Consider the following 25,104-nt stretch of genomic DNA (forward strand, 5'->3'; position numbering starts at 1 on the left):
AGGGCCAAAAGCCATGAACACGGTTAGAATATTTAATTATATAATGATTAAATCAACCATTTTTTTATCGGCTTAAGCTTTTCAAATAAATGATGACTTAAGATATAATAAAAAAGAACGTCCTGACTTCAAACTTTAACTCCATAAACAATCGTGTAAAATGAAATCAAAAAGTACACATTTTTAGTCTTAAATATACAAACACATCTTCTCTTATACGGTCTTATAGTTGTGGCTGCATGCATGAGTAGATGGGGTTTATGCAGTAAGAGACTTTCTTCCAAATGGATTATAAATGATATTATTCTTTACACAATATCCTTACTGATTGATGAAATTATGAAACTTATGAAGCAAAACAAATGATCACATGAATTATACAGCTTGAAAAACTATCATCCTACAAGTCTATATGTCCTCACACTGAAAGATACAGTTAAATAACTACTTAAAAAGAGGGAAAATAAAATTTTAAAAAAAAAAAAAAGAGAAAAAGAAAAATCAGATTTCATGGGCTCCATGAAAGGAGTTCCATAGATCAGAACACTCTTCTTCCTCCTCCTTACTCTTCCCCCTCACAGACAGTAATCCAAATGCCGAGCTAGAAGCCTGCATGAGATCTAGTGTCAACTGGGTGTCACTTTCATGGTATCTATTCCAACTATGTGGCTCGGGAAACATTTGGTGCTGGTTGGGCATGACACAGTTTGATCGTCGTTGAGCCTCACCTAGATCCTCCATTCCATGGCTTTCTGTATACCTGTCAGAATATTTGATTAAATGATTAAATTTACTATTTTCTGTTAAGTTTTCGAAATAAATGATAATTTAACATGGTATCAGAACAAAAAGTCTTGAATTAAAACATTATCGTTATCATTCACCTCCTATTTCATTAAAGATTCTACATTTTGAGCCCAGGGAAATCAATTTGAGCTCACATGTAAGGAGGAGTATTAGAATATTGATTAAATGATTAAATTTACTATTTTTTATAAGCTTAAGCTTTTAAGATGAATGGTAATTTAACAATACCGGTCTCGATCCAAAATGAGCTGCCCCGCCATGATGGCTGCACGATGCTCTGCTATCAACTCACGAAGTGCTGCACTAGATCTTGAGGAGATATCGGGTGGAGAAACCCAAGAATCGGTCTTGGATGACAGAAGAGAGAGAGCACGTCCTGTCGGTGATGATAAGTACGGAAATCCCCCACCTATAAACAAATTTACATCATGTTCACCTTTATTTTCAATTACATGATTCATATTCATGTTAACTCCCAACTATTGCAAATACATATGATGCATAAGTAGGTTAGAAGTGCACATGCAAGAAGCTTAGCATGACTTGTAGGTGCATGCATGGCATCATTTTCCATTGCCTATTGCAAACACGCCAAATTCTACTTGAGGCCTGTTTGGAATTGAGTTTGAAGAGTTTAAAAGTGCTTTTAACACTCAAAAAGTCCGTTAGAAGAAAAAAGTCCTCGTTTGGTAAAAAATTTAAAAACACTTTTAAATGTCCAAAAAGCCTAAAAATGGCCAAACTGCACTTTTGGCAAAAGCTTACAACTTGAACTTTTGCCCAAAAGCTATTTTTAACTTAAAAGCTCTATTTCTCAAACGCAATCCCAAACAAGCTCTTACTCCCAAGCACTTATTCTCTGATGTGACTGTGAAAATCACTATTAGATTTTGAACGAGTTAACCTGTGTATGATATATCAATGGTGATTTTCACTGCCACATTAGGAAATAAGAACAATTTAGGTACTCAATGGAATAGTAAGCATCATATATTTCCCTCAAATTTATGTAGGTATGATTGATAAATTTAAGTAGTCATGATCTATGTTTGGCACAAATGCAATTTTGTAGTTTGAAACAATGAAGTATATAATCTTATAACAAGTTTGTGTTCAAGGTATCCCGTTAAGAGGGAATATATGAATAAGGAATGGAAAATGCTCGGGATACTAAAGCTTTTACTACAATTCTCATACAAACTCGTTTGACTGTCCATAAAAGGTGAAATGGCGTGGATTGTTGCATCAGTTTGCAGCAAAAGTTATAGTATCCCTAGTAGCACTCATTGCATATATAACGTTTACAACGTCTAGGAAACATATGTGTTGTATCAATAATGTTTACTGGACTGGATATTGAATTCACAAAATGCAGCTATATGTGTACATGAAAACGTTATCAGCAAAGCTTCTTTCTCTGTACAGTTTAGTTCAGTAGTTTCACACCATGTCTCCATGTGTTAAGTGTTTAATCTCAAACCATGTTAACAAAACAATGCCCTATCCTGAATTTAGTTTAAGATTTGAAGGAGAAGAAAAAAAAAACATGCATTAGGAGTGTCTGAGCAAATGCATTAGGAGCGTCGCAGCAAATTTTACAACTTAAGAATAATTTGAAACATGAATGTTTGGTTGAAGAACCATTAAGGTTGCAAACTTTGTCAAAACTATCCAAATCTCCTAAAAGTTTTACCAGCATTTAGAAACATACTCAGTGAAAGCACTGTGAATCATCAACTTTCTACGTGGTGGAAATTAAATCATTTAGAAACTGACGTGCAGAACAGGTTTCCATGATGAAAAAGAGGAGAGTTAAATATTGTCACAATATTGAGAAATGCTTGAGGTATATAACTTTTAATGCAAAATCATTTAGAAACTAACGTGATAGTCCATCTTTATAAGCACAACAAAGTACAAATAAATAAATTTTTCAAATATACAGTGTAAAGGAAAAGGGAAGCGTTCTTTCTACTCCGTCGACTGGCCAGAAAAAGAACGGTTAAAGCAACACATATAAAAACGGATTTAGAACGTTTTGTTAGAATATAAATTAAATGATCAAATTAACCATTTTCCTATAAACTTGAGCTTTTGGAATAAGTTCCAATTGCTATCCAATCTTCTTATTATAATCAATACGAATTCGAGAGCTCAACATGGATTATACAACATAATTATAAACAAAAAAGCATGAAACGAATCATACCAAAGAAATAGATCTGATTAGTGGCATGCAATAATAATCTATTTGTATAACAAGCACCATGAATACTAACATTAGAGTTAAGCACATGACAAATATGCAAAATGGGAGTCACAAATACCACACATGGGCCGATGTGATAGTGCTCACCAATCCTTAATATTTTGTTCATTAACAACGGTTGATCTTACCATATCAACTCAATAGGATGGAAGTGAATTGAGAGTGTCATATGTAGTATTACTCTTTTATTCAGACGTATCATATATGTGTCAAAAAAGAATTTAAAAGTCAATACAGTGCCGAACAAAGAATTTTTATGAGGAATGCTATTTGGTTACTTTATTTGTATGATTCAGTCTAATTACAAAAATCTCTTTGGCCAAACAAAGTTAATTTTCTTCTGGTCTTTCCTTTGTAACCAAGATACCTTTATTTGACAAGTGCTAACCCTCTAAACTAAAATATTTGAGAGCTATAAAATATAGACTCCAGAGACAAGCAGAAATGTGATCTTCAATGAACTCCAAACCCTAAGCATCATAGGATCACTAACAGATTCTTATTCTTCATTTTAACAATTAGGCAAGTGAGATTACTGTTTGGCAAGAAAATTAAGCATCCCACCACATGATGAGATGACAAAACTTGAACTATTTAATTAAAAATAATTAGGTACGTACCTGTGAAATCTAGAAAATTTATATTTAAAATGATATGATTTCTTTCATTTATTAAAAACTGTGCTTTTATCGTTTTGCTAGTCCTACTTAAATTAGAATTGTGGAATAATTATATGCAATATTCTATTTATGTTTAGTCTCTTCATATGATCAAATAAGTAGGTCAACAACATGAGGAATAATCTGTTAAATCTAATTTCCGATCGCTTGGAAGGAATAAACGAAACATAAGCTTTTAGAACAAATAGTGATTTAAAATATTATCAAAGGAAAGATCTTGAGTTTGAACTTCGTTTTTGTTATTCACTTCTCATTTCAATTAAATATTTTGTGTGTTTGACTCACTTATTAAGGGAAATTTAAGCCCACACGTAAAGGAGGGTATTAAAGTGTTTAATTAAATTATTACATTTACTCTTTCCTATTAACTTATCATCTTCTTTCAGATAATGCATATCGAATTAATGATGCGTTATTAAGTTACTTTCAATTTTGCCCACAAAATATGTCCTTGGCTAGAACTTTGAGATACTACTATTGTATTTCCAAGATGGGCTTGAAAATGTGCCACATAAATTTTTGTAACAAAAGAAACATAAAATCACATACAAATTACTAAGATGCATGTGAAAAAATTAGATGGGCAAGCTTCATAACTAAATTTCTACATGATGCACGCTTATATAAATAGAAATAGTACACATACTCTCTAGTGCTCAATCTCTAACATAGCTATGAAAATCACCGTTAGATTCGACATTTAATCGTAATTTTCACTGACACGATAGAGAGCAATCAGTATGTGTAGCACTCCAATATGTAAAAGGGATTCATTTCAGCAGCAACTTGATGGATGAATATTGTTGGGCCTTAAATAGACAGTATGCCTGAGAATATATAATAAGAACTGTGAAGTCTGAACCCTGATGCTTTTTTCTTGGGATTCACCCCCAAGGCAAAAACTTTGCCCTAGCTAGACAAATCTAAATATGCAAAGGTACGCATCTTTCTGAAAAAACCCATTCCAGATTTCCACTCCTATCAAAATGTAAATTTAGCTAGAGTCGAATGATTATATATGGTACAATCCTATCAAAAGAACCTTTTTTTTAATTTTTTTTTTTATAAAAAAACCAAAAGGGGACAAAATTGACTAAAACATGTCTCTATATACCTTGAGAAGTGTTCCTTGTAGCAGAATCATGAGCGCTCTTCCTTCTTCGCTCGTTGTGCCCCGCTAATCTCCTCCTGCAGCTCCTCTTCGAATCGTCGAATTCTGACACCGCATGAAACCTGCATTCATTTCACATGAAATAAACACAAAGAAAAAAATAAAAACAGACCCACTAACAGTAAGATTAATGTGCACGTATGAAATGTCGTGAAAGTGAAAATTAGCGTCGGAAAAAACCGACTCGTCTTTCAGGTGTAGGGTAATTGATAATTGTTGAGGGTCTAATTTGATAATACCTGCTACACTGCTGACAGAAGCGCTGCTCTAACCCTAAAACGACGACCCTGGGAGCTTTTGAGTGCATTTCACAGACCTTGTGCCTCCGGTGATAGTCCTTGGCGTTGAGAAGTGGGACGTGGCACCCCTCCACCTGGCATCTCGGAACCGTCGCCGGCAACGGCGAGGAAGAGGAGGAAGGCCCACCACCGCCACCTCTATGATCAGTGGTGGTGGGGATTGGGGGGGTGGTGTAGGGTTTGCCTCTCTTGCCTATAGATGATGACCTAGACACGTGGCGATCACCCAGAGGGGTAGCGTCCTCAAAGTAGTGCCTCTTCCCCAGATTCAAGCACATAAGGTGTGGGTCAGGGTGGCGCTGGGACCCATCTGCGGCGCCGTAGAGGGAGCCTTGCTGCTCCTGCTGGTAGTGCAATTGCTGGTGCTGCACGCCAATATCTGCTCCGCCACCGTGGTGGTGAAATAAAAATGGCGCGTGCGCCGCACTACCCTCCTCGTGCGTGGCGGTGGAACTCCCCGCCGTGATGGTGGCGGTGGTGGCTGTCGTCGTGTACAGGGTGTTGCTACTATTATTCCCCCCCCAATCCAACCTTGAAGTACTGAGCTCCCAGATATCCCACCCAATATTCCCGTTATTACTATTCTGCCCCCTGTTACCGTTGCTCTGACCGAACATGTTCCCGCCAATCTCCATTTTCCCGTTTTTTTTTTTTTTTTTTTTTTTGAAGCAGAAGAAGAGAGAAGAAAGAAGAAGAAGAAGAAGAGATATTTGTTTGAGACAGACAGACAGAAGAGTCTCTCTGGTTTCTTTGTTCCACTCCAATGGGGTTAAAACCCTTGAGAGAAAAGCTGCAAATGTGCAGAGAGGAGAGAGCAACTAATAGAGGGTGTGGGGAAGACAGCAGCAGTGTCACGTGAGATGCAGGTATGGCACGTGCAAAGAGCGAAAGGTGGGACCCATCCCTCTAAAGAGAGAAGGGGGTGGAGTGATAAGACTCGATAGGGTCAGAGACCAGTTAGATAGCAGTGGGCTGAGAGATGAGAGGCTTCTGCTCTCTTTTTTTCTCTTTTTCAATCATGGACGCAATGCCCTCGCTTTCCCCACGCGCATTTCACTACCTCGTGTGCCTCACTGCCCCGTTGTCGCTAATTCCGCATGCATTTCCCACGTAAACTCGCGTACAAACCTCCCGTTTTGACGTCACGCGTACGGTTTAACATGCAAGATTTGGGAGCGTGTCTTCGACGCGTTCTCTTCGGCCGTGACTCTCATATTCCTCAAATATATGCAAAATCCATATAGAATCCCCTGTCTAGTTCAGAATTTTTAACTTTATTGCTGTTATTATTACAATGTTTTGAGCATATTTAAGCAATCAGAAATTATAAGTATTTTTCTCGTGCTATTTTAGTTTGAAGTAGATATTATTTTTTTTATAAAATAAATAAATAAATAAGTTTTTCTTATTTCTTACTTTCTATTTTTAGAAAATAATATTCATCCAAAACAAGAAAAACACGAGAGAAGCAGCACATAGTATTCCTCTTTGAAAAATGCTTATATCGTCTCAAACGATTAGAAAATATATCTCAAAAAGTGAAGGTTATTACATTGAATCTTTCTCCCCAATAATTCCTTTTGTTTGGACAAGTAAAAAACTATATATGCTTATGTCGAAATGGATAGGGTTTTCTTCTACTACACAGTTTGGAGAACAACTCTATTTAATTTAAATATAGCTTATATTGAAATGCTTATTGGAATGTTAGAGTAATTTGCATAATTAATGTAAGAGAGTATATATGAGATTCTTACGTTCAAATAAATTTTAAGTTGTTTGACCACTAATTTGAACAGGCAAATTTCATATATACTCGCTCATATTAGCTACCTAAATTATCATGAATTTCAATCCATAAGTTTGTAAACTATGAAATTATAAATCTTAAATCCCAAATATTTAAAATTAATAAGAAAAACCATTCATATTATTTAGTTAATATTATAATCTTTTTTTCTTTTCTTTTTAATGTATGGGCTCAAATTACCCATTACCAAATGCGGATTAATATGTAAAGCATTTAATTAAAATAGAAAGTGAATGGCAAAGATAAAGTACAAACTTAGAACTTGACTCTGATACTATATTATATTACCAGTTATCTCGAAATTTTAAATTGATAAAAAAAATTATTATTTTATTATAATGATAATTATGCTTTTCCTTTATTTGTAATCCTAATACATATTCATTTTTCACCCAACAAGGATTGTATTATGGTATTTTTCTTCTTTTTGTTGGGTGTAGAATGAGTATGTGTAGTAACTATGGTAATCCTTCCATTATGCTATGGCATTTTTTTCACATTAGTAAATGGAAGGATTACAAAATTTTTGATACTATCATTCTCAAATTCTCTGACGTATCACTAAAAATTATTATTAAATTTTAATTTCAATAGCAATTCATTAAAAAATTAAATAACATTTTTTAGTGTCACGCCAAGAAGTGCATTTTGAGAATGTAAGAAACAAAGTGAGAATATGTGTTTTTAAAAAAAAAAAAAAAAAAAAAAATTTAATGTGGCTTTAAGGGGAAGTAAAGGGGAAGAACAAAGAATGAAAAGAGGAAAAAGGGTTGGTACCAAAACAAGCTAGGAAAGTACCAGAAACGGCTGGTCGTGCATGAAAGGACATGGACCTGAATGGAAGGGAATGGTAACAAAATGTGAAAACACGGGGAAGTCAAATCTTTTCAGGTACATTGGCCGACAAATGAAACGACAGCTAGTGGATCTTCATCCAACTCTTATATTATATATACAACATACTTATTGCTCAGAAAAATATTGTTTAATTAAGTACATATAGTTATTAATGTACCCAAAAAAAAAAAGAGTACAAAATTTCTTTAGACTTCACTAGCTCCAATTTTTTCTTATCAAATCTTTGTCGTTTTACTCTTTTAAGGTTTAAGTGTTATCAAAAAAGTATTTTTGACTATTTTTAATTAAATTTATAACAATAGTGTCCCTTCATATCTAATTATAACATAACACGTGTTTTTTTTACATTAAAAAAAAAAAAAAAAAAAAAAAACTATTTAAAAAAATTGAGCGTAGGGTAGTAGCAAGGCCACTCTGCGCATCCATCTACATTAGCAAATAGGGGTGGTCGCGCAAGTCATCCCCATACTTGAGTTGGCCTGAGCAACTAGTAACCCGACGTTTAGGGTGGTCAGCGAGGCCACTTGACCTTCTGTATTTATTTTTATATTTTCTTTCTACCTTTTGGTTTTTTACATTTATATTTCTTCTTTTAATTTTTCTTTCTATTTTCAGTAGTTGAATGGAACATGTGTCACCTTCTAATTGGATATGATTTACAGTACCATTAAAAATTGAACTGAAGGTAGACGTGCGGAATGGCCAATTTGATAACATGAAACCTTAATAAAGAGTGATTTGAACCAAAAAAAAAAAATAATAATAATGCCTCATTTCAAAGAATTTTAGGACTATATAATCCCATATCATTTTTTGTTAACATTTAAGTGTATTTTTAGAGATAAAGTAAAAAATGTCTAGACTATTTGTGCTTCAAGATTTTTCTAAAAGTTGTTCTAAGTACAACCATATAATGTACATGACAGATATCTCAATCGGATTGGGCCATGCTTCATGAAGTGAAGATCACTACTTCGAATTTCTCTCATCCCTCCTTTCTTTTTCCTTGTGCAGATTATGTAAAAAAAAAGGACTATATAAGAAATTAATTAGTACACGTATCCTAGTTTTCGATTTTAAGTTATATATACTTTATATTATTTAAGGTCTTATTAATGTATGTCATGTAAGAGTGAGATCTTGTCTTCAATATGACACCACAAATAATTAGCGTTGATCTTTCAATGTTGAATAAAAAAAGGTTTTGTATTTGTTGACCTCCTTATTGAGTGTGTTGATTTCATAATTATTGGAAAAAATATGAAAAAAAGTCCCACAAACTACCAGTCAGTTGCAATATAGCCCTCCAATATTCAAAAGGTCCTAAGGTAGCTCCCAAATTACCAAAATGTATCAAAAATGCCACTTATTTTTTTATATTCCTATAATACCCATATTATTTTAACAAATAAAATTAAATGAGCAAATAAATACCAAAAAAAAGAATTTGGAATAAATAAATAATTAATCACTATAGTTGGCATAAATTACAAATTGCTTCATGTCGTATTAAAGTAAAATCAAATGTATGGTTCTTGAGATATTAAAAAAAAAAAAAAAAAATTTAGTCCCTGGAGTCAAATTCTGTTAAAAATTTGTTTTTATTGGCCCATTGATTTTACTTTAATACGAAATGAAGCAATTTGTAATTTAAGCCAACTACAATGACTAATTATTTATTTATTCCAATTTTTTTTTTTTTTTATTCGCCCATTGGTTTTTTTGTATTTTTAAAAAATTGTTTGGTTTTTTTACAAGTATTTTATTATTTTATTTGTTAAAAGAATAGGGGTATCATAAGAATATAAAAAAATAAATGGTATTTTTTATACATAGTTTGGGGGGCTACTTTAGTATTTTTTAGGGAAAAATACAGTTTACCCCCTGAAGTTTCAGGGGTTTTTCAATTTTAATCCCGAAGTTCAAAAATTGGCAATCTACCCCCCTGAAGTTTCAAAAATTGGCAATTTAAACCCCCCCGTTAATTTTTCCATCTAATGGACGGAAATCTATGAAATTACATCATTATCCCTAGGCTTTTTTTTAAAAAAAAAAAAAATTTCGTCCAATTTAATGGAAATTAATAACGGAAGGTTTAAATTACCAATTTTTAAACTTTTGAGTAAAAATTGAAAAACCTCTGAAACTTCAGGGGGGTAAACTGTATTTTCCCTTATTTTTTAAACACTGATGGGTTATATTTCAAACGGTTTATAGTTTGGATGGCTTTTTTATATTTTTCCCAAAATTATTTTTTATTGGATGTGATATGAATCACCAAAAACAGGGTTGATATAAATTTTATTAAAAAGCCTTTTTTTTCTTTTAAAAATATAACAATTATAAAATAAAATATTGAAAAATTAACGTTGTGTTTTTTTTTTTAATCTTTCTATATATATTTTGGGTGGTTCCAAAAACACATTTAAATAGATGAAAAGGTATAAGTGATTTGTTGATTTTTTAACTACTTCAAACAATTCAAGTCACTGAGTATAAAATTAATGTGATAAATTAGTGTGAATAATAACATTCCTCTTATTTCCTAACAAAAATAAAATAATATACATTAGACTAATAACTTCATAGAATCATATACAAAAGCAATTAAAAAGAGTTGCAAGCTATGATCTTGATTTTGTACTTACTTTTCCTTGCGTAATCAAATTTGATTCAAGACAGCTATAATGGTTCTATTATAGAATGTTCCAAATTAGGATGGATAATTTTTTTTTCCTTATTAACTGGCATATGTTCAAAATGCATGCGACAATCACATACTCTTTTAATAATGTATATAAAAATTACAAACATTTTGTATAGATGCTAGTTTAATCAATATTGAATAAAACTTTTATAACCTAATTTAGAGGAAGAAAAAAAATTCCTAATAAGATAACAATAAGCTTAATGTTTCAATTCAGAAAAACAAGAGGAAAATCAAATTATAAACCTAATATTTCACTTGAGAAAACTATTCATCAAACATTAACATCAAGGCATGCATTGATATTTTTTTCATGTTAAAAGAATTTAAGAATTGTAGCCGAAGCTCATGTCATGCGCTACGAAAGGAAGAACAGATACATCTTTTTGGGAATATGATTCTCTTCAGTTCATTTGAATGGCATTTTTATTTTTTCACATTTTAGGGGACAAAAATACTCCTCTATATAACTAATTAAATAGGAAAAAATACAATTTATCCCCTTGAATTATTCATTCATTTGCACTTTTAACCATAATATTTAAAAAGTGACACTTTACCCCAAAACTTTCAAATTGTTGTAATTTGACCATTCTGACTTTTTCCCCCCCCCCCAAAATGCTCCCATCCCAAGTAAAATAAATAAATAAAAATTAATGGGTGGCCGGCCACCCCTTAATTTTTTTATTTTTTTGTTTTTTTAAACTTGGGATGAGGGCATTTTGGGAAAAAAAAAGTCAGAATGATCGAATTGTAACAATTTGAAAGTTTGAGGAGTAAAGTGTCACTTTTTAAATATTGAGGTTAAAAGTACAAATGAGTTGATAGTTCAGGAGAGTAAAATATATTTTCTCCAATTAAATATTATCGAATTGAATTGGAGATGATTCAATTTTATCTTTTTGTTGATAAACTGAATTCTATGTGAATTATGATTCTCATTATTTCAAGTAAAAAGAAAAAGACACACACATATATATATATATATATATATATATATATATATATGGATTATATTTATAATATATTTCTTATTGGTATATAAGTTACTACAATTACTAAATTATATCATTATTAAAACTCAGGGCGCGGCAAGAGTTTTCTTCGGCTGCATGCTCACTCACCTACTCCATATTCTCTCTTTCCCTATTTGTAATGAAAAAGATCTACCTATTTTAGCTTTATGTTTTGCTCTTATTTCTTTGTTTCTTATAGTTTTTTAAAAATAAATTATATCATTATATCATTATTTCAAGTAAAAAGAAAATGCAGAGTGATATATATTTCATTTAATTCAAGTTCGACATGTACAGACTGTAAAGTGCTTGATGCAGTGTTAAATTGGGGCAGGCCAAACACCTGTCATTTTTTGATTCCCCCATATACAGCAAAGATTGACCAGATTGCCTGATTGTGACTACTCTTTCCCTTGCCTTCTTTTTACTTATTTTATTTTATTTTTTACTTATTTTATTATTATTTTAAATATTCCTTTGGCTTCTTTTTTGAATTCTCAGAATATATGGTCGAAAAAATGAAAGGTATTCCCGTAATTAAGTGTTACAATGCACTGCTACGACAAGAGGAATTGGATAAAAGTTTCTATTTTATGGTTTGAATTTAAATATATTTAGATGCACTTAACTTTAAATTCTGATCATAAAATAAATATTATTTATTTTAAATAAAATTAAGAGAATCCTTATCCAAGACAAGAAGAATTTAGTTTTTTTAAAAAAAAAATTTGGACGTAGCTTGATTTACACCCTTTAATACCACAACGTTAAATTATTATGACTATGAAATAGTTTGTTTTCATCTCACTTGAAATATAGAGAATTTTATTAACACTCTCAAGACTAATATTATACATCACCCCTATTATTTTTCAAAGCTTGTGTGACGTGGGTAATTATAGTATTTCATACACGAAAACTATTTATTTGATCAATTAAGAAACCATGTCACATAAACGTTGCAAAATAATGTGATGATTGAGGAAATTACATATCGGAATCCGCCCAACCCCCTTTCATTAGTAAAGTTAGAAGTTACTCTTGTGTTCCTCTAAAAATTATGTGACTCTTAAAATCACTATTGTGCTAATAATCACTATTAATTTTTATCAAATGATGATTTTAAAAGCTACCTTATTTTTTGAGGGACTTCTAGAATTAACCCCCCACCCCCTTCCTCTCAATGTCAATATTAATGCCTTTATTTTGAAATTTTTCTACATGTAAAGACTCGTATTATTAATACTTTGAGTTAATAACTTTTTTGGTACCTGAGTTTTAATGTTTTTATTATTATTTTTTTTCTCATAGATTTTAAAACATGACAAATCTAGTACCTTAGATTTTGAAAAAGACTGCATCACCACCTCCGTTAATTTCCGTCCATCCCAATTAACGGCAGTCCACGTTATTTGCTCTTATATCGCGACACATGTTTTAAAAATAATAAATAATAATAATAATAATATAAAACAATAAACCTTAAATAAAAAAAATTTAAACTTTTATAGGGATGGCCGAACCACTCCAAGAGGTGGCCTGCCACCCTCAGTTTGACCTTATGGGTGGTTGAACGACCCCCAAAGCCGGTCTGGGGTGGCCGACCCACCTCCAAGGCCAAAGGGGATGGCCACCCCCTATGGCCCCTTTGGGATTGGCCGAACCACCCCCAAGGCCAAAGGGGGTTTTAGGGATGGTTCGGCCATCCCTTTTTTTGACCATTGAGGTAGTTTGGCTACTCCCAGATCGGCCTTAAGGTGGCTCAACTTCTCTTTATTTTTTATTTATTTATTTAGATGAAAAAAAAAAAAAAAAAAAAAGAAAAAAAAAAAAGAGAAAGGAATTATAACATTTTGTAAGTACATGGTGAATAGTGTAAAGCCAAAGGCAGTTGTGAATGGTGTTGTTGTAAATTTTAAGACAAACCCAGACATGTTTCGAAGTCCTGAACATCTGGTTTGTCATAAATACGTGTATGGCTAAAAAGACACAGCTGCTGATAAGTAGGGGGTATCCAAAGTAGTGGGACCCAATTGAATAAATGACATTTTAAAAAAATTGATATCCACGTGTACGGTCATTATGGGTTCACTTTATTGGTATCTAGTGGTGCATGGTCAGGAACCTTTTGGTTAATAATTTTGCATTTCTCCCAACAAACATATGTTCCTGAAAAGCAGGGAGAGAGAGAGAGAGAGAGAGAGATAAAAAGAAAAAAAGAAATAAAAACCTCCCACTTTCCACTGGTCATGTGGGTGTTTGCCACGTGTATATCAACAAAGTTGATTCCAAAATTCTCCTGCCCGTACCCGAGCAGGGGCCGGCCGGTAACTGTGAGACATGGGAAGAATAAGAAAACGTTGTTTCTTTTAATGAAACACAAAGAAGATTGCAAAAGAGATGAAGCAGCATGGGGAGGAGGAGGGGACCATTTTTTCAGGTTTTGTTTAATCACTTTATTGGATGATATATTAGAGGGACCATTTTAATTTTTTGATTATATTTTGAGCAAATTTATTAGGTCCTAAATTTGGTGTAAATGTGAATGTCTTTTTTTTTTTTTTTAAGTAATTGTAATTTGTAAGTACTACTAGCACATTAAAAAAAAGAAAAGAAAATATAACATTACGAGAGTGATGATACAGTTGATCACACGGCCAAACATAGCTAACGGACACATGCATGCAAGAGGAGTGGAAATTAACAATTCGGAGGCATGTTGGGATTTTCTAATTGGAAAATTCTCGAACGGTTAAGTTAGCAGAAAAATTAGCTATAAAGAAAAGTATGAGAATGGTTATGCGATGGTGCTTGGAATGGTTGTGTGTTGATGTATTCCCCAACCGAATCATAGGCTCCCAAATTCATATACCCGACTCGGGTTGTCCGAGAGTTTATCTAGTATTTCAGTGAGTCTTTCAAACTCAATCTCTTACAAAGAAAATACAAAAATGTATGAATTTTTTTTTTTTTTTTTTTTTTTTTTTAAAAAAAAGTATAATTTTATTCAATGTTAAATCAGCAATATGAATTATCAAAGTGGTGGAAGATACAATGAATTAGACTTTCTTCGTAAATCCTATAGCTTCTTTTGATCAGTTAAAAGTGCATGGAATAATATTCGTTCCCAAAGCCTTAAAGCGGCTTGAATGTATTGCAACACAAGTGAGGCCCCCCCGCCAAAGATTTCAATTTCATAGGCAGTGTTTGGGAATGGCCTGGGCCATGGCACTGGGTACTGTAGTATTTTTTTTTAGAAATATGTATTTGATTGGTTTTAGTGAAAATATTTTGTGAAAAAAAAATAAAAAAATAAATTTTATATGAAAAAATGTAAAAAATTAGTTTGTAGTTATTTTTTTATTTGAATAATAATTAAAAAAAATGATTGATGTGGTATAAAAAGTAGAGATGTTAGGATTAATTTTGAGGTGAAAAGATTTTTTTTTTTGAATTGAGGGAGGGCCTGGTACAGTACCAGCCCAGGCCATTCCCAAACACTGCCATAAAGGCCGAGTGGGTGCTTGCCCTTAGTTGGGTTGGGAGAAGAGGGCATTTCCATCGCGAATGATTCAATCCAGGCACATATTCTCTTACGGTTACCTTGTTATGACTTCATCCCAGTCAAAGACCCTACCGTGATATGCGCCAATAAGACCACAAAAACCTTTGTGGCACTAGTGGTACACAGAAGTCATGAGTGATCATTGGTCTGATGCTTCTGGCGAAACCAATTTCGAAATGGTCTTTTAAACTAAATTTGTAATAAAAATAAAAGAATTTGAAAGGTGTTAAAAGAATAAAGTGAGAAGATGCCAATTGGCATGTTATGAATATTAAGCTATATAAATAAATTAGTTTATTTTCCAAATATTTCCATTTTTTATAGCATATCATTAATAAGACCCGTAACAATTGCTTTTATAGAAAAAAAAAAAAAAAAATCCTACTTTTGATCAACTATGTCACAAGAAATATCAAATGGATTAGTCATATTAATATTATCGAATCAAAATATTATAATTACAATATTTGAATACAAAAATATGATTCAACAATGATTTTTAAATTAAAATTACATTATTTTTAAGATTAAAAAGGAAAATTTTGTGGGTTGTAATTGTAAATTTTATACAAAATGGGAAAAGAAAAAAAAAGAAAAAAAGAAAAATTTAGATTATAATTACTATTTTTATTTTTATGTTGCTTTTACTAAAAGTGGAATTGTTGTTAAGATAGAAATTATAGTGGTGTCACTTCCATCACAAACGCCAATATCAAACTCCTTTCCACGATGACTTGATAAAAAGTAAGACAGAATGACTTGATAGAAAGACAGAAAAGAAAATAAAAAGTAAAAAGGCTTCATCGCATTATAACCTACAAATCTAGGGCTATGTTTGCCTATGACCCCAAAAAAACAAAAATAAAAAAATATTATATTATATTATATTATTCATCTTAAATTTAACTTTTAATGTTTTTATTTTTTTATATTATATTAATTATTTTTTATTATAATTTAAAATTTTAAAAAAAATTAGTACAAAATTTATTTATTTATTTTACTTTTTCATATATATATATATATATATATATATATATATATTACATCAATAAAATCTTGCTACAAATTACCATTAAACAATAATCTTCCAATGCCAAATAGTTGAATTTTAAAAGATTTATGCTATAAGTGGAAAGTTCCCAAAATTTTCTCTTGAGTTCTTGGACCAAGATTTTTTAAGGGTGTCATGCATTGTTTGAAACAATAATGTGAAAGAAGATTAAGGATTTAAATGAGAAAAATGAAAGAATCTTCTTCTACTTTCTGAACAAAAAGTCTAATCAAATTAAGTTGAAGGGACAAAAAGAGGATTACATTATGTTTAGTATTTTTATGGCGACCACATTTGAAAACTTTTTTTGAGTAATAGTTTCTGAAAACTGTTATCATTTTTAAAAATAGAAAAAATATTTTGAAAACAATTGTGAAACGATTTTGATTTGTAGGGCCGACAATTTTAAAGATAAAAATTGATAGTAGCCGGACGACCCCTCACCCTAAAGGGTGGTCAACCACCTTGAAAACTGTAATCTCAAAATATTGTATATTATTTATAAACAATTGCTTTCATGATTAATGACGTATACTTTATATACATTTATACTTATTAAGTCGTCGAATTTATTTTCGTATTTATTTTCCTGTATATGTGTATTTGTGTTGTTATAGATAATTTAATAGGAGATAGATCACAAGAGGTATCCGGTCATCGTAAAAAAACTTAATACGGATCATTTTTTAGGACCTAGATCTCGTGTGGCTCAAGTCCATATGGGACGTTGATGGAACTACCCATCAGGATATGATCGAAATCATTTTTATGTTATACATCACTAAATGTATGCTTTAATTATTTTTAGAGCAATTGGATGTGGTTTGTATTATATTTTGATGACTAGTCTTTAATCTCGACACTTGGAAGTCTATCTATGTCGTAATGTTTTAAGTTTCACTCTTATTACTTGTGATTAAAAGTTTAACTTATAGCTATCTCTGTCATTTAGTGAGAAGTCTTCCGCTATAGACTCTCTTTGAAAATTGTTTCTCGTGGAATAAGACTAAGAGGTGAATCATGAAGTCAATTATAAGTTAATTGATTTCACTGGAGTGTTACAGTATCTCATGCACCTCCCCACGTGCCATTCTCTTTGCGCATCTCTCTATCAAAGCTGTTGATCAATGTTTTTTTTTTTTGTTTTGTCGTCACTTTCAAACCCTTCCGTTGTAAACGCCTTTGCTTTTACCATGAAAATTGCAAGAATCAATGTCCATTGTGCATCATTTGATGGGCACCTCTCCTTTCTAATTTTGGAGTGGAGCTCCTCTTTAGCGGCTTTAACTAAGTTGATTTTAATGCAATATTGTGGCAACTAATGTATCTTATTGCTACTGCATGTGTCAACCCAAGTAGGTTCACTTGTGGATTGTTTAAAAATTTGTCAACCTCGGTGGCTCTTTTATTGCACCCATTAAACCTGACCAAATTTTTAGCTCATTGTCAGTTTACTTTATGAATTTCATAGTACTGTATTAAGTGGTATAAGACAATTGATGTCGGGGCTTCCACCCCTTCTCTTTATAGTTAGTTTTTTATAATTAAATTTTATCTTACCTTAAAAAAGACCATTCAGTACGACACCAAAGAGAGTTTTAATATGTAGAGAGAGAGAGAGAGAGAGAGAGAGCTTTAGTAATGGATAGTTGAAAAAAAAAAAAGATATAAGAGAGTTAAAGAGGAGAGAAAATAAGAAATAAGTATAGTAACAAATCTTCAATGAGAATGATTTTAAAAACTTTCTTCTTTCCACATCACATATATCTACTAGATCTTATAAAATCAATACTGGAGTCTGGAGATGAGACATTAAAAAATAGGCACAAAAGGTGGAGTAAAAAATTATTATGGATAGGAGCTAGGGGTTAAAAAATTTTGCTGCTAGACGCCAAATACCTTATAATATTTTTTTCTACCTTAAAAATTTTTTGTTCTTAGGAATTGAGGGGGGCCATGACCTATGTCAGTCCCTCCTCCCTACGTCCCTGACACAAATATAGAAAGATTGAATAATGTTATATACTACATTCACACTACATTTATTTCATTTGGCTGATGTGATAGTACACATTAATCCTTGTTAAAAAAAAAAAAAAAAATCTAAAGATTGATGGACACTGTTAAGCTTTTATAACAAATGATGATTTAACATGGTATATATCAAAGTCAAAGGTCTTGAGTTCTAATCTTCACTCCTTCATCTATCTACATTTTAATTAAATACTTCACGTGTTAGCTATTAAAACAGAGTTTGCATCCACACGTGAGGGCTCGAAAAATATGAAAGTATTGATTAAATACTTAAATTTATATTTTTCTATCAGTTTAAGTTTTCAGTAAAATAAAAGTGAGATTGAAATGTAGTATATAGCATTTCTACGAGTATTACTAAAAACTATATTTTTATTCTATAATTATTTCGTAATGCTTACGTAAAACTTTAAGATCAGGGGATATTTGTTGAAAAAAAAAAAAAAAAAAAAAAAAACCTATAGATGTTCCATCAAGCTGAGTCAAGATGGGGGCCTTTCTCCACCAACTCATTAAGAAACGTGGGGTACAGATTTGTCTGAAACGAGTAAAATCGAGCCCTCCTCCTCATCCTTTCACGGGGCCTGTCCCTTTTAACCCCACCGAACAGAAAAATGCCTGCCTCAATAATTTCCACCATTGAAGCTTTTTAACCATTTCCTTAAAACTTGGCAGGATCTGTCCTCTCTCTTGGGGCCGTTTGATGCATGATTTTGAGGGGTCTGTTTGATCAGGCGGGTAGGATTCATCCACCCAAAGAGATGTGTGTTCACTCTAATTATCAGCTTTTGATTAGATGGGGCAGCATTTATTATTGCTTCGTATATGATTGAGTTGTATGGATTATTACTTGGAGCTCTGACAGGGTTCTTAATTTGAAGTTTCACGGTACTTTCTAACTCTTTGATTTTGACACTTTTATTTATTTTATTCATTTTGGGTCTTTGATTTTGAATCGTGGCCCATAGGATTCAAAGCAAAAGAAAGCATGGAAATTAGAAAAGAATTTGGGAAAACTTTATTTTGTAGTTCTGAATTATCATGTATTTTGAAAAAATACTTTTAAACTTAAAAAATTTTGAATTTAACCCTTTAAATTTTTAATTTGATTTAACTAACCCCATTCGTCAAATTCAACCGTTAACTCTTAGCGAAAATTACTAAAAAGACAAAATTATCTTTGGATTTTTGTTTTTTTATTTATTTGAAAATTGAAGATAAATTTGAAATTTTATAAAAAAAATTAAGGGTATAAAAGTCATTTTATTACTTTTAAAGTTTTAAATTTGACAAAGTGGGTACATTGCATTAAACTGAAAATTTAGTTGGTGAAATTGAAAACTTTTTAAATTTGAAAAGATCCTCCAAAAATGCATAATAATTCAAGGGTATTAAGTGAAGTTTCTAAAAAAAAAAAAATTAAAGAAAACCTCTTTTAAAGTTTTGAATTTTTTGTCAGTGTTTTGTAAAGAAAGAAAAAAAACAAAGAAAAAAAAGTGGACTTTAGATGGCCTCTTTTAATTTATTTTATTTTGTATTCTTCTGAAAAGTCATGGAAAATGGCCACGAATCTCTCTGGTGTTACCAATAAAGATGAGTGGATTTTTAGCTCACTTTTTTGGTTTTCTTTAAAAAAATTGAATTCTTAAAAAAAAAATTAATGGAAAGTTATATATATATATATATATATATATATAGAGAGAGAGAGAGAGAGAGAGAGAGGAAATTGCAACAAATCTCTTGTATATGGTGTTGTTAATTAAAGATGAGTGGATTTAACTCACATCTTTGGACATTTTTAATTGTTTTTTTTTTTCTAATAAAATAGCGCTAAGATTTTTCCCGACGTTACTCGACGGTAGGCCTTAGGCGACGGACCGCCTAAGGCCAAAGCCAGCCCTATATATATAAAAAGAAGAGCTCCTTAAGTTATTCCAACCTTGTTGGAATGAGATGGTTCTAGTTTATAAACTTTAAAGTTTACATTAAATTTACTATTTATTCATTTGAGTTTGACAAGATTGTGCCTTTTTTAATAAAATTTTGTTTCTTTTTCATTTTGGGCTTGGTTGAATGAAAACCGAGCAAGTTGTGGATTTTCCACCTTAAAACGTCAATAATACTGGTAAGAGAATTTGGGCTGCTAATAGAGGGCCCATATGGGCTTAAAGTTTTGGAATGGTTAACCCAAACTGGAGCCTGTAAGCTAAATGAAGCATTCAAGCAGCTCTTCCGGCTCTCCCTAGCTTGCACACTTCCCAGCTCAACGAAAACGGAAAATCTCTGATATATATATATATATATATATAGATAAAAAAAATTGCATGTATTTTGGATACATGTCAATTTAATAAATTGAGTTGGAAGAATTAGATATTTTTTTTTTTTTTTTTTTTTTTTTTTCGAAAAAGTAAAGGATAAAAATGCAAGAGTAATAAATTTCATATTGTTAAAATATAATCTTCTCTTTTTATGCTTATTTTTAGCACTTGAATTTTATATTGTTAGAATATAAATTTAATGATCAAATATATTCTTTTTTATCATCTAAAGATTTTATGATAATTGATAATTTAACATGGAATTAGAGCAGAAGACGTGAGTTCGAACCCTGACTCCTAGAATTTAAACCAATTTCAATTAAAATAATCAATGTGTTCTTTAGTCGCACATAGAGATGTGACCAAGCCGAGCCGAGCTTTAAGATTTCAAGACTAGTTCATTTACAAAGATGCTTATTCGAGTCGAGCTCGAGTTCGAGCCGAGCTATGGAATGTGTATTCAAGCTCGGCTCGTTTAAAGTTCAGGCAAGCTCGAGTTCGTTGAGAATGCTATTCGAGCCTAGCCAAGCTAAACTCGAGCTCAAGCTAAGCTATTAAATTCTTTAATATATGATCCGAGCATAGTTCAAGCCCGAATTTTAAAACAATCTATAGACATTTATCTATAGTATATATATCAATATTAAGTAATTTATATTACATATATTACTTAATTACTAATATACACACTTAATATATATATATATATATATATATATATATATATATATATATATGAACGAGCTAACGAATCGGATAAATGAATCGGTTGAACTTTAAATGAGCTGAGCTTACGAGCCCATATTGAGTTTTCTTGAGCGAGTCGGGTATGTATCATTTACTAATTGAACGTGTTTCTACAGTAACAAGCGAGTTTGTACAGTATTGAGCACAAGTTCGAGTCGAGTTAAACTGAGCAGATTGTCGAGCGAATTGGTTTATTTATAGCCCTAGACTCGCATATATATGAGGAAAGTGTTAAAATATTAATTAAATAATTAAATTCACATCTTCCTATCAACTAAAATTTTTAAGACAAGTGATATCAGAAGAAAGATCTCTAATTAAAACCTTATATTCGTCTTTCAACTAAATATTTCGCATGTGCTTTTGGAATAAGTTGGAATTTAATATATATATATATATGTCCACGTCAGCGTTTGCAGTAGTATTTGCATGGCCCCGGTGATGCCTTCCACAAGTAAAGCGATTGTGGGGATATTCTAACGACCAAATACAACAATTGCAAGCAAGCAATCCACGTACCCTCCTCTTCAAGCTTCCTCATTGTTCAATAATGTGATCGTGGGCCCGGTGTATGGTGAGGGTGCTGACTTTGTAATTTTCTTTTCTTTTTTCATTCTTAATTAACCTATAAACAAAATGAAAATATTGTACAAATTGACTCACCAAAATATCATAAACATTAATAATAATCATCATCATTATATGTTAGGGCATTACAACCTTTTGTTTTTTTATTTTTATTTTTTTTAACAATTTAACTTGCTAGTTCAAATAATACTTTCAATGTAAGTTATTAAACCATTAAAGTTGATTGTGGTGAATGTAACAGTATCACATGAACTACTAACTAGTTTGTACATCTAAGTAGTACACTTATCACGGAAACTACTAAATAATTAAATTTGGTTGAAACTAATGTGAATGCTACGTAAGCTACTACTTCAGTTTATAAGGAAATCGACTGTAATAAAAGCTATACTAGTACCAAAAGTATTTCCTAAACAAAATGACAATATGATGGTACATATAGTCAGGGTTGGCAATTTAACCCGTGACACGCTAACTCAACACGAACACAACACGTAATTTTAGGGTTAGAGTTTAGGTTAAATGGGTTCGGGTCGTAAACAGGTGACCCGTTTATGACACGTTTAATAAATGTGCCGGGTTGTGTCAACTCGTGGATTGACACGTTTGACCCGAATATATTTTTATTTCAAGTTTGCAAGGTTGCTGGGATTTTGCCATTTTGGTTAGGCTATAAAAATTAAAATGACATTAAACGTGTTAATAGGTCAGGTTGGAACCTATTAACATTTAAATTGAACGTGTTCACTGGTCGTATCGTGTCAACCCGACACGACACATTCATCTAAACCGGTTACACGTGTCTTGTCGTGTTACTCGTTAAGAAAACGTATCATGTTTAGATTTGGGTGTTCGATACGTTTAGTTAAATGTGTCATGTTCGGCTTTGACATAAATGAGTTTGTGTCATAAACAGATTGACACGCCAACACGTTTTGCTAGCCCATGCATATAATACTGAGGTGAACAAATGAAAATGAGTCATTGTATCCTATTCAGTTCCAGTGCTATTACTCCCCGTGGTGGCTAATGAACGGAAATTGGACGAGTTAATAAGCGCTACAAGTCATTTTTTCAATAATTCTGATTATAAACCATCATCTCATATTCCGTTTTAGTGTCATTTTTCTCCTCACCCGAATTGAGTAGAAAAGAAAAAGAAAAAGAAAAAAAAAATGATAATAATAAATAAATAAATTATAGGAGGTTGGGGGTTGTTTGGGAGGAGTGTTTCACTTATAGCACTTTTAGTAAACGTCAAGGTTAACTGATCAATGGCGACTGCAGAAGATGCACCAAACAAATTAAGGCGTAAAAATCAGTACACCCACCATGCATGATGCCTACTTGAGTCCGCCGGAATGCAACCCCTTTTGCAGATTCTTCTCAAATTCCCATCATTATCACTCTCATCATATAAATTACCTTTCCTTTATAATCATCGTATTCTCGAACTCTAATCCAAACAAGAAAGAAAAAGCTTATAAAAACTTGTCCATGGCTTTTTCATAAATATTCTCCATATCCATTCCTCCAAAGCCTCAAACGAGTCAAACCCAAAACTACCATGTTTCTCTTCTTCTTCTTCTTCATCTTCCTTCTCGGCTCACCGCCGTACCTTCTCGCCAGAAATACGCCGGGATTCACCAACAAAGAAGTGACCGGCATATCGGAATTCAAAAAACACTTTAACCGTTTCGGGTATCTCCCGTTGCAAAACGACACTTTCTTAACAACCGATACATTTGATGACCGGTTCAAATCGGCTGTTATACTCTACCAAGAAAAACTCGGCCTTCCCACCACCGGTAAGCTCGATTTCGCTACGGTTTCTCAAGTTTCCACCCCGAGATGCGGCGTGCCCGATACGCCCGATACACCCGATACGTTTCATGCAACGAAACGCTACGTATATTTCCCGGGAAAACCACGATGGTCTCGCCCCATGCCCATGACGCTCACGTACGCCTTCTCGCCGGTGAATTTCATCACCTCCTTGAGCTCATCGGACATAAGGGTCGTGTTCAAACGAGCATTTGCCACGTGGGCGTCGGTCATCCCGGTGAGCTTCGCTGAGACGGAGGACTACGCCTTTGCGGATATCAAGATAGGATTTTACAGTGGCGACCACGGAGACGGTGAGGCGTTCGACGGGGTTCTCGGCGTGCTGGCACACTCGTTTTCGCCCGAGAGCGGGCGGTTCCACCTCGACGCGGCGGAGACGTGGGCCATCGATTTCGGGACCGAGAAATCGGACGTGGCCGTCGATTTGGAGTCGGTGGCAACCCACGAGATCGGGCATTTGCTAGGGTTGGCACACAGCTCGGTTAAGGAGGCTGTTATGTACCCTAGCTTGAAGCCCAGGGATAAGAAGGTGGATTTGACGGTGGACGACATAGAAGGAGTGCAAGCTTTGTATGGATCAAACCCAAATTTTAGGTCTGGGGATTTGTTAGAGTCTGATATTTCCTCAAATCAGGCTGTTGATCTCAGAATTAGGTCATCTGATCATATGGCTCTGGCTTTGATTCTTTATTTGTTGTGCATGTAATTTTGCATGATTAATACTTTTGACTTTTTTTTTTGGGGGGGGGAGGGGTGTTGTGGAGGGGCGATCCTGTGGTCTAGGGTACAGGAGGCCTAGGAGTCATGATCATGATACCCTTCAGATAGGATACCAACAATCAGAGAGGCTAAAATCATGGGGAGCTTAATGACTGTTCTCTAATTAACCAATTAATAGCTTTATAAAGTTTGAACTAGTTTTGGGTTCATGATTTTATTTGTCTAGATTTTTTTTTTTAATTATTTTTAATGATGATCCTATACCATGCATCCAGATTTGGCTAAGTGGGTATTATATATGTTCATAAATTAGATAATCACCAAGGTTCTTGAAATTTTCTGCCCGAATTTTCAAACCGGCCGGACACCCGGAGTCCCACACACCTCTCTTATTCCCTACCAAACAAAAAAGAAGATCTGTTTCTATCCGATTGATTACGAATCTTAGGCCAGTTAATTTAAAATCTTTTGGTGCAACCATGGAATAATGTTAAAAGGAAGACTTATATCTCCTCAAAATTGATGTGACGCTTGAAATTATTATTTAATCAAAATTCAGCCATAAATTATTATAAATTTAATAATAATTTTAAAAGTTATATCAATTTTAAGA

General features: G+C 32.8%; 2 protein-coding genes across 2 annotated transcripts; one reads left to right on the forward strand and one right to left on the reverse strand.

The window, feature by feature from the left end:
- Positions 1 to 263: 263 nt before the first annotated feature.
- On the reverse strand, positions 264 to 6,163 carry LOC132163301 (uncharacterized). The gene is made up of 4 exons (XM_059573578.2): positions 5,167 to 6,163; positions 4,871 to 4,989; positions 1,036 to 1,216; positions 264 to 760 (listed from the first exon to the last, which is right to left on the reverse strand). The coding sequence occupies exons 1-4, from the start codon at positions 5,859 to 5,861 to the stop codon at positions 502 to 504; spliced, it is 1,254 nt and encodes a 417-aa protein (XP_059429561.2). The 5' UTR covers positions 5,862 to 6,163; the 3' UTR covers positions 264 to 501.
- A 17,308-nt stretch (positions 6,164 to 23,471) lies between these two features.
- On the forward strand, positions 23,472 to 24,477 carry LOC132167705 (Matrixin family protein). Its single transcript, XM_059578718.2, has one exon. The coding sequence runs from the start codon at positions 23,494 to 23,496 to the stop codon at positions 24,475 to 24,477; it is 984 nt and encodes a 327-aa protein (XP_059434701.1). The 5' UTR covers positions 23,472 to 23,493.
- The last annotated feature ends 627 nt before the right edge of the window (positions 24,478 to 25,104 follow it).

The sequence above is a fragment of the Corylus avellana genome, chromosome 2 (genome assembly GCF_965113065.1).
Source record: "Corylus avellana chromosome 2, dhCorAvel1.hap1.2, whole genome shotgun sequence".
Lineage (NCBI taxonomy): Eukaryota > Viridiplantae > Streptophyta > Magnoliopsida > Fagales > Betulaceae > Corylus > Corylus avellana.